Below are 11,410 nucleotides of genomic sequence, written 5' to 3' on the forward strand. Positions count from 1 at the left end.
CTCATCATACAAACTACAGCTGTGATGACGTGCTGAAGCTGGAGTGTCGGAAAGAGAAGATGCTTCTTAAAGAGACAGAGTCCCAATTCGAGAGATACGGATATGATCCAAAGTCAAATTATTTTTGATGCAGCATTTCCATAACAACTAAATGTAAAAAGCCACTTGACAGTGCTATAATATGTCACAATGTGCCTGGAAAATACTCAGTCTAAATAATTGATGTCTTACTTTTAGTCTAGTTTAGTTTAGTGACTAGGCAGCTATTAAGCTATTTAAGATTTTAATCAACAGGTGCAGATAAATGACAAATAAGTAAAAACCATAGTAAACAACATATTTTCATATCTGGTAAACTTTATTCTTTTGCACAATGAGCTGCTGACTTCATGAGAGTCATCACTCCATATGTGGCAGATTGTTTTCTAAAAGTCCAACTCTAGACTCTGTTACTGTGTCAGAAAGGTGTTTTAAAACTGATTACTTTCTTATAGAAACACCAAAATTTGATTCCTTTATAAGAATATCAATATTTGTGTGTCTTCTGACATCAAAACATTATTAAAAAATTAACTACTTCAGTGCATTTAATTACAAAGTTGTTTTAGCTTCAACTGTTTCCAAAACTGTTGGATTGAGTTAAAAAAAAGAAGGAAGTCAGAAAACCACCACTTATCTGACTGTATATGTATATATTTGTATTTCCCAAAATTACTCTATGGTTTTGTTTAACACCACATAGTTGTTTATTACATGTGGAGTAAAGTGAATTTATCTTCTCTTTGTGTTTATTCCTACTAAAGTAAAATCTTTGCCAAATAAGCACACGATACTGAGAAGAAAAACACAACATAATGCAACCAACTTAAGCTAAATAAATGATTTATTGTACAAAAGAAAATGACAGTAAATAAACAACAAAAGGCAAAAATAATAATACAGTTATTCATACGCACATCCATTAAACTACAGAGATGGGGTGATTTCCTTTCTTTTTCACTACACAAAGAACAGGTATGAAGGGGAAAAGAGAGAGACAGTTAGAAGCGGCGAACCTGTCCAAAACATGATAAAAGTTAACATTTCGGTCGTATTTACATAGATATTTGTTACTCTCATATATTTATATGAAAACAAAACCAAAACTCTCAGACATACAAGTTTAAAAACACTAAAACAAAACTCTCAACAGCTTTGAACATAGTCAAACCCCAGAGGTGGGCACAGCTATTATTATTATTATTTTTTTTTTTTCCTTTGACCATGCATGACCGTCAGTCACTCTGTTAGCAACTTAGCCTGAACCTGAGAGCAAGGGGACCCTGTGCTTTACGTTGAAATTTTTGGAGGGGATGTGGCTCTTTTATGTGTTTTATGTTCACTCTGATTTTTCTGGAAGAAAAAAAATAATAAAATACTTGAAGACTAAAGTGAGGTAGACAGACTTGGAAATGCATTGTAAGTAATAAATAACCGATCAGTTGATTTTTTATTTATTTATTTTTTAACCACAGCCCCTAAACCAGCCTTTTCCTCCCTTTGAAGTGTTCTAGCATATTCCTGCAATCACAAAGGTTACGGCACATAACTTGTCGTCCTCTACTTTGGCTAACGATCCCTGGATACTCCCATTTTTTTTATTTTTATTTGAATGGCTGCTCTCACTTACAATACACATAAAAGCAAAAAAAATAAAAAATACAAGACAGATGACACGTTAAGTTAACAGTTTTCAATCTTTCTAACACAATAACAAATTAAGGTTGATGGGTGGGCCGTTTCCAGTTAAAGCATTTCCATAGATCCAGACATATATTACACACATGACGAGTGGGAACAGAGGCCTTTAAGGCTGCCGTTACAGTACATCCAGGTTCCAGATCGAATCAAAGTGTGTGGGTGTATGGACAGGCCCCCGCTTCAGACAAAGTCAGGAAAGTCAGTGATGGTATCAAAAAGAAGTGAAAACTTCTCTACTTTATGGTTTATCACCAGAAGCATGAATATTTATTTTATTTTTTATTTTTTTATCCTATACTGTACAAGCTCTCTTGTGCTTGGTAAAACGCAAACAACACTTCAGCTCCTCACGCCATGAACGTCCCATAGTGCAAAATTTATTGTTGGTAAGGTAGAGTGCCCCCCAAAAGGGTTTTTGTAACCCCCTTTTTTTTTTTTTTTAATATATACATATATCATTTATATATAATGTCAGAAGGCTCTCACTTTATCCAACAGCATAGTGCTTTCGTTTTTTTATAACAAAAGGATATCTTTGCTTCGACATCCAGGAGACAAAGACAAGCTTCGAGCATACTAATCTACTCTGTTTAAGCACTAACATTACTTTCTCCATTGTGACGATGACGATGACGTTGACGACGATGATGATGATGATGATGATGATGATGATGATGATGATGATGATGATGATGATGATGATGATGATGATGATGATGATGGATGGGGGCATTTCAAAATGCAATCCAATATGTTCTCTAAACAAAAGCTGGTTGTAAAGCCAGTATCTTGATTTTTTTCATTTATCATTTTAAAATGTTGCAGAACAGGTGGTTTGTTTATGTTTTTTTTTTAGTGATGGCAGTAATAACAGTTATAATAATTTTTTATAACAGCAGTACTGCTCACTCTAGCACTGAAGAAAAAATGTTAACAACTCAGGGGTAAAGTAGCTAATGCTCTTCTGTCATTTAAGTGTTTTTTTTTTTTCGTACATAGATGCAAACATGTAGAAATAGGTTTAACTTCTAGAAATAATGTGTTTATCAGCTGTTTTACAGTTGTATTTTTCATGAACACCGTGGGCGTGAATGTCACATTGATTTTCACGAATCATTTTCACTTGGCAGGGTGGATCAATTATATAAAAGACAACTTTAGTAAGTTTAAAAACAACAATTGGGTGCACAAATTTACATTTATTGTGAATTTTCTCAGAATTTACTGGCCCTGATATATCCCTACATTAATATTTGATTAAATCTCACTCAGCAAACTGTAGAGAAACTATATTGCTTCCTCTCGCCATAGAGCTTCTGGTAAATATTGGACCCCTCTTCTAAGCAGAATTGGCGGCGCTCATTTAAATTGGTTGTTTTAACCCAGAGTTTAAGCATAATTCATATATTTTCATATATTTTGGTACCAATCCAGAAGCCCAATGTAAGCCTTCTTTGTGTACTGCAGAACCATATTTTATGCGTGTTTTGGATCTTTGTTCTGTTGCACCACTCATTTTCTCCATGTCTCAGCTCTTTGACCCAGTCTGCCTCTGTCAGAGGAACACAAGTCAGAAAACATCAGCACAACCCAGGAAACACGCAAGCTAATTTTAAATGAGGATGCAGGAAGAGCAGCGCCGCCTTTCACAGAGTTTAACATCAACACAGTCTGAAAGGATGCTGACCGAGAAAGAAGCTCCAGGTTTGTCACCTTGAAGCTGAATTTGCTGTCGCCCACATCTTATTTTTGTGAAAGATGAGAAGGTGACTCCAATGACAACATTTTGAGGGGTAAAGGTGATCCTTTCAAAAGTTGAGGAAAAGGTACCGCCTGCAAAGCACGGTGGTGGCAGCATAAAGCCATGGAGTTGTTTCTGGTTCTGGTTCTGGGATAGAGCAGGCTAACTTTAGGTTTTTCAAATGGCTCGAACCGCAATACTGGAATGTAATAAAAATAAAATTAAAATAAATAATAGCTCCACTGATTGTGGTGAGAAGAGTGGTGTGGTTTTCTGCATCTTGATAAGGGATATTCAGCTAAACATTAGTGTGTAAGTACACATTTCACCTATTCATGTACAGAAAATACATGGACAGGTAAAACAAATTAAAACTTTGGCACTTATTTGTGTGTTAATGATCGGAATAATGAACTCCCACGTTTTTATAAGCTCCAAATTAACATGACATCCACACTCATGGTGAGTTCCTCACTGTAAGCAGAACTGTGTAATCGTGTTAATTTCACTGTGTGGTTAAATATCTATCTTTAACCATCTTTACATAAGGAAACAGTGCATTTATGACATGTCTTGGTTTTACAAAACAGAAGTTGACTGATATTTAATGTTGAAAAATCATGATCCTCCAAATCTACACCTACGTTTGCATCTACATGATGTTTTCTTTTTAGACTTCAATGAGTTCAAATATTATCTACTTTTATTGAGACTTTATTTACTTTGGGGGACAGAATTTAACCAGTTTAACCTTTTAGCTTTTATTTATTTCAAGATTACGTTTCAAAGCTATTTGTAGAAATCTTACTCTGGGGTTTTACACAATTATTAGCAGTTAATAATAGTTGGTTTGGTTTTGGGTCTTGACAACTTTCAGATTCTTCTCTAAACATCTATAAACACATTTTGGATTTGTCCAAATTATTATTATTATTATTATTATTATTATTATTATTATTATTATTATTATTATTATTATTATTATTATTATTATTATTATTATTATATTTAATGCGGCTACTGAGTTGTTGTAAAAATTTATGAATTGCAAAATGATTATGATCCTGCCCCCTTTTCTCTGCAAACACTTAAATGGATAAAAATATTTTCTGAATGTAAATGTGGAGCTGAAAATTAAATATATTGGAACGGCCCCTAAAAGCGGACGCTGCTTGATGAAATATACTCATGTCACCTGTCAACACATTCCACTAACCTGGACACTTCACAAAGATGCCATTTTAAAAAAATCACAAAACTAACATGTACTGTATAACATAATTTTGCCTCACCCTTTTCTGAGGCTGCTCCACAAGCAGACTCAAATCATTCATAATATACTGTATTTCCATCTTCAGTTCTTTTTTTTTCTTTTTTTTTGATTCTTGTTTTCATTTATAACTTTTTTTTTATACAGTTAGAATCAAATTAATTACTGGAAATAAATGGAAACCCAGCAGGTTGTTTCTGTGGCAGAGCAAAAGTGAAATCTGGTGCCGAGGGGAGAGCTCCGTAGGGGTTTTGGGTGGTTTAATGAGGGCTGAACGTAAGTGTGTGTATCTCCTTCTGCAGCCTAAGAGCACCCACATCGATCCACCACCATCCCTGGGATCTTGCCGTGAATGATCTGCTGCTTGTCGTTGAAGTAAAGCATGTTAATCGGGGACATCTTGGTCGGGGTGCAGCAGGGCCCCGCGGAGCCGCGCGGGTTGGCGTGCTGCACCAGGTGGGTGTGCGGATACTTCTGCATGAACATGTACTCACACTGGCCGGAGCAGTAGTTGGCTTTGTAACGCTTGGGGGCAATGATCCAATCCCAGCCGAACGCCTCGAAGTCCACGGTCAGCGGGTAGCGGCAGCAGCGGGACTCGGTGGAGTGCTCGTCGCAGTCCAACCCGAGGTTCCTCCGAGAGCGCTTGGTGGTCTCAAGGACCTTCACCTCCAGGAACGGCTGCTGGAATCAGGGGGAGGGAGGCAGGGAGGGCATGACAGACAGAATAATGGTTATAAGAGAACAACCGCAAGGTAACATACTAAAGAATGTGGCAAACTGTTGATGTCTCTATGTAGTCTGTGACAGTCGTCCACTGTAGGGCTGAGACATGCATCATGTTAGATACTTCATATCCATAAGTATTGGCTAGCTTTTTGTGCTTAAACCACCTGACCAAACGTCCTAGAGCTCAGCTTGGGTTGCTAGGTGACGGGCTGAGCTTAGCTGGGGATGCTAGGCAACAGGCTGGGCTTCACTGGAGGTTGCTAGGTGAGGGCCACAGCCTTCTGATTTGTTTTTTTATTTTTAAAAACTAAACAAAAAATGCATCTGTCGCTCTGTGGCTGGATTTGACAAAATCCAGCCTCTGTGGCTACAAACAATTGTAGCCACAGAGCTACAATTGTTTGTTTTTTTTTTGTTTAGTTTCTAAGTATTTTAGTTTACAAGTTTTTCCTCAAAATGATCATTTTGCTTCGCACTCTTTTATGCACTTAAAGTTGTTCGATTTCATGCTGCTCATTTACAAACATTGACTCCCTTTTCTGCCCCATTTGTCTTTTATCTGTTGTAAATTTTCTGCCTTCAAAACATATTTCTTTCACTTTCTGCTAAATGAAGCCAGATCTGGCTTGTGCATAATTGTTATAAAAATGTAAATCTCATGGTTTCTCCATGTTTTCCTTTACTCCATCTAAAAAAAAGGATGTGACATTTGAAAATATCTTTTATAAACTAGAATAGTAAGCTGTACAATATATTTGTAAATGCTTTTTTTTGTCCAAATGTGTGATTCCCATTTTTCTGCTAAAAAGTCAAACAGTTAACTAAATATCCTCCTACAGCATCATGCCTGACTATTCAACTCATTTCTTAAGCTTTCAGACAAATGCTAATTAAATAGTGATTGGATAGAGTCTGTTTTAGAAAATCCTTTGTTAAATGTATTGCTAAAATTAGGTTGGAAATGAGTCCCATGTTTGACTGATCAAGAATTAGACATACTGTAGCTGTACATCAGCCTGGCTGCAGGGTCAAAATACTTGTACTAAATAAATACTAAATACTTAGTCAGACCTAAATAAATATAGCACCTGTATGACTATATGAAGTTGGCTAGAAGAGCTAAAAATAAATACAACAAACTGTGAATTAAAGAACTTTGAAATCAACATTTTTTGTAAAGGGTTTCATATTCATTTTTAAGGCTTCAAAACTCCATCAAACCAAAGTGAGTCATTATCCACAAAGAAGCAAAACATGGAGCCGTGGTAAACGTCCCCTGAAGTGCTGCTCGACCAAAATAACTCCAGAAGAACATCAACAGATCATACAGGATCTCACAAAAGACAGAACAACATCTTTCAGACTTTCCTCTGTTAAGTTCAATAATAAGGAAGAGAAGGGGCAGAAATGGCCTCAGTGCAAAGGTCAAAACCATTGATTCCAATCCGAACACAAGGTTCATCTCACATTTACCAATAATTAATCCAAAAGCTGTTGGAAAAACATTCTGAGACTCAGTGAAACACTTATAATCATGCAGGGCAGGAATTTAAAGCAGCACCATCAAGTCCAGCTCTGAAAAGCAAAAATAAAATAAAATAAAATAAAAATATGTATCAGATTGGCTTAGTCAAAGTCCAGACTTAAATCTGATTGAGAAGCTGTGGCATGCTGGAACCAAAACAAACGAAGAGAGAGAGTCAAAACTCGTTCAAAGTCATGTTCATTTCCAAACATTTGATATCAGTTGATGCTGCCAACGAGGGAAAGTCAGACATGTTTACTTTCCTATTGTGCCTGAGGAAACTGATCCCAAAAAATATTTATCACTTAGAAACTACAAGAGCAAAAAAACACAGCACCAAACTCCAGGTGTGAAATCATTCACATGTCTGTCTGGAACAGCCAATAATGAAAACAAGCACAGTGCAACCCATTATTGGACCTGGCAGTGAAACTTCGCACCCATAAGTGGCAAAAGCTTCAGTAGCAGTAAAGTTCAGTCACAGGTCAACGCTGAATCACAAACAAAAACTGGTCCAATTCCACCATCCTCATCAACATGCACTGCAGAAAAACTCCTACCAATAGAAAACAACGGGATTATCCATCTAAAAACAGCAGATTTACTTTTATACATGGAGATTTCTTCCCATTAAACCTTTTAAAAAAATACATTAATTTAAAGATGGTGATGACAAAACTGAAAAACGTGTAATTTTTATAGATAAAATCTCTGAAAAGTGATTCTGATTATCTTAATGGGCTCGTGTATTGAGTATTTTTGAATTATAATCCGATGTAATGTTATTTTAAGGTTAGTATAATAAATGATGAGTCCATCATTTAGATTGATGGTTTCATTTTGCTTCTCATTCTCTTGCTTTTATTTGTTTAAAAAAAACAACTTAAAATGTATTTCCTATTCATTGGCAAAATTGACAAAATGTATAATTTAATCAATTCATGATTTATTTGTTTTTTTTAATAATCTGCTTTAGGGCTGATAGAATAGAATAGAATAGAATAAAATAGAATAGAATAGACTTTATTGATCCCCAAGGGGAAATTGCTTATTTGTTGAAAGCTACTCCATCTTAGGTGATATATACAAAGTTTGATACATATATACAGTATATATATAAGAGTGAATAGTTCAAAATGACTGGATATAAACAAATAAATAAATAAATAAATTAATACATTAATTAATAAATAAATAACAAGCAATCACATGCAATATATTAATTAGTAAATGAGCGCAGAATAAATTTGAATCGATTAGCCCAGACCTGGACATTGTAAAGCCTGACGGCAACAGGCAGAAGTGACTTTCTGTGGCGCTCTGTGGTTCACTTTGGCAAAATGAGTCTCTGATTCAATGGGCACTGACAGAAACTAGCTTTTACCCACACTAATGGCTCACTGTGTATGCTTGAGCTGACCTCTGACCCATAAGGTCATCTGCAGGCTACCATAACCTTGACCTCTGGGAGCAGCGAGCAGATCAAATATTTTACTTCAGCATGTTTGTTTTACAAAGTCTCCTTCTGCCCTCAGTGATTCCAGCTGGGCTGCAGCGCAGCTCTCTGTGATGCATTCAGGAGAGGAAATAAGCTGCTGGGGTGAAGCCATGTCGGCTTGGCTTTTACTGTGGAAAATCACTCAGAAGATCAAGGCGTGTTTGTCTCTTCGTTCTTTTCTGGGTTGTTGTGTTTGGTGATATTATCGTACACACCCTCCTGTGTTTTGGATTTAATTATTGTCTTTGGTTAAGAACAATAAAGCGCACTGCTGTGCGCTCATAGGGCAGCGGTTTATTGGCCAAGACACCAGAGCTGACCTCTAATGTTTTCTGGAGATCTGACCCAAATAACCACTTGGTAAATATTTGGCGTTGCTTAACTAGGGTAAGTGGCCTACATAATTCAACAAAGATGTTGTATTTAACTGTCAGGTTCAGTAACTCGAACTAGATTAATGGCTCACCGATGGCTTTTGCTCAGAGGCCGAAGTTTGAACTCATTTGTGCAGGCCCATTTATCATGCTGGAACCAGAGTTTCACCTTTTATAAAGCAATCTACAAATGCATCCAGCAAAACTAAGATTGTTTTCTTCATTATTCATTTGAGAGGTGAAGCAAAAAAAGAATCTACATGATAAAAAAGAAAAAGGGATTTAAATAGTTTCTATCCTAAACAAAGAATTTGTGATTTCAGTTTGGTCTACTAAGAATTTAAAATAGACTGAAGACTTAATTTATCTTTACAAAATGACAAAACATTTATAAAATAAACCTTTTTCCAAGTTCAAGTCAAGTCTTTTAGCTTAATGTTTCTAACAACCAAAATAAATATTTTGTCATTTGATTCATGCCAATTAGATCACTTAAATTTATGTCAACACAAACATATTCCTACATTTGGGCTGTTTTAAACTACTTTGCATCATTCTGTAATATTCACTAATTTAAATTGTAGAAAAGGGTTTACCATCAAACTACTGGATTGGAAATTATGAGACTAATGTTTGACACACATGAGCCACTGCTATGTGAGGCGGTTGGTAAATTTACACGCTTCAAAAAATTATGCTAATAATCTAAACAATGTTTTCATATTAAATGTTAACGCTACATAAGAATATCCAATGGTGTCACGACTCACTGGTCAGTAAAACATTTTAATCTAAATAAAATGGCTTTTTTGTTTTATATAATATCAATAGAGTTAAGGGTGGCCATTATGTCAAACCTTTAAAAGAATAAATCAGTGTTTTATTTTTTAATACCTGCTTTCCTTTTATAGGAGAGTTTATAGACTGTGGCTTTATTTCACCCAGGCTACCACTCTCTTGTCTTCAAAGCAAGACGGAGTCTTTGAAATTCAAACTCTAGTCAAATAAAGTGTCTTTAAACGAGAAGGTCCATGACTTAATGTTTTAGAGTACTCCAGCTCAAGTCCAGCCTTGAGTCTTTAAAGCAGTGGTCCCCAAGCTACGGCCCGCGGGCCGGATCCGACCCGCCTCCACGCCACATTCCAGGTCGAATTCTTCGAAGCAATGTCTGTAAGTAGCAGCTTATACTTCAAAACGAGCCTTTATGTTCACATATGAGGAATTCATATGTTACTTTCCCTCAATGGAATATACTAGTCAGTCCCAGTGACCGTTTCACTAACGGTTTTTGCCCATGTGCTTTCTGGGTAAAAATTAATCGAGAAACGCAAAACTTATGTTGCGCGTTTATGTTGAATTTTTGCATTTGTAAACATTTAGTCAATCCACATCTTTAAACTATGCACTCATTAACTGTACATTACAAGATGGAGAATTGAGCTTAATTTAAAATGAAATGACCGTGTGCTGCATGACTTCATGTTGTATTGGTCTGAGAGAACTTAGTGGTCATTATTGTGATGTTACAAATACGAATGTGGATATAAAGCATTAAATCAAACAAGATAATTCACGAGACAATATTTGCATTTTTGTCAGAGCGATAGTCTCTGGTTTTGTTGATTTTTTTTTCACTCTGATTAAACTGGATGGAGGTTTTCAGAGTGTGAACGAGTCCAAATCAAGTCTCCGTTATTTAAAGTCCAAGCACAGATCCAGATAAAGTCTTGAGTATTTATAGAGTGTTGATAAAAGTTGAAATGTATTTTATGAATTAGGCCTCACAGTCTTTCCTGGGATTCAACATCTAAGCTTTCTTTGAGATTGTTTGACATTTTATCGTCATAATATCAGAAATATGTCAGACTGTCCATCTGTCCTTCTGGTTGTCACAAGATAGAAATGAAGATCAAATCATTTAAGTAGTAAATTTGGATTTTCATCATTAATTGCAGTCTAGTCTCATGTGAAAACATATAAGCTCATTAAGAATAACTATAATAATTTACAAGATGAATGCAAATGAGCCATTAATTAAAGATTTATCTTAACCCTTTCATGCATAGTGGTCACTACAGTGGACAGATGTCTAAAAGCCATTTTCTTGTGCTTCTTGTGGATTTTTATGTTATAAATGCACACAGACCTCTGAAGTGGACACTAATGCATCATAAAACACACTATCAACTACTGGCCATCAGCTGCAAATGCAAGAAGTTATTTTTATTAAATCCAATATGGCGGACAGATAAAACAGCATGCCAACCGACCCGGTCCCTCCTTCTACTGTAGACCACACTTGCAGGTAGAAATAAAATATTGTGACATCAGATAACCCCTAAAGAACAATACTACTGATGTATTTTTCAAATAACAACTTTGTATTTGGAGAAAATTACAATTGATCACCTAAAAAAAATATATAAATAAATAAATAAAATAAGTTTTCTCCGGGTACTCCGGTTTCCTCCCACAGTCCAAAAACATGACTGTTAGGTTAATTGGCCTCTCTAAATTGTCCCTAGGTGTGAGA

At 35.8% G+C, this 11,410-nt stretch overlaps 1 protein-coding gene across 2 annotated transcripts in view; it reads right to left on the reverse strand.

Annotated features, from left to right (window-relative positions):
- Window positions 1–865: 865 nt before the first annotated feature.
- The window catches only part of LOC103465311 (growth/differentiation factor 11), a 37,238-nt gene continuing 26,693 nt past the window's right edge, over window positions 866–11,410 (reverse strand). Inside the window, exon 3 of one of the 2 annotated variants that reach the window (XM_008409998.2) lies at window positions 866–5,435. In XM_008409998.2, coding sequence (XP_008408220.1) covers window positions 5,055–5,435 — 381 coding nt within the window. In that variant the 3' untranslated portion in view covers window positions 866–5,054. The remainder of the gene's footprint in view (window positions 5,436–11,410) is intronic. The other variant, XM_008409999.2, reaches the window with a different exon arrangement.

The sequence above is a fragment of the Poecilia reticulata genome, linkage group LG5 (assembly GCF_000633615.1).
Source record: "Poecilia reticulata strain Guanapo linkage group LG5, Guppy_female_1.0+MT, whole genome shotgun sequence".
Taxonomy (NCBI): Eukaryota; Metazoa; Chordata; class Actinopteri; order Cyprinodontiformes; family Poeciliidae; genus Poecilia; species Poecilia reticulata.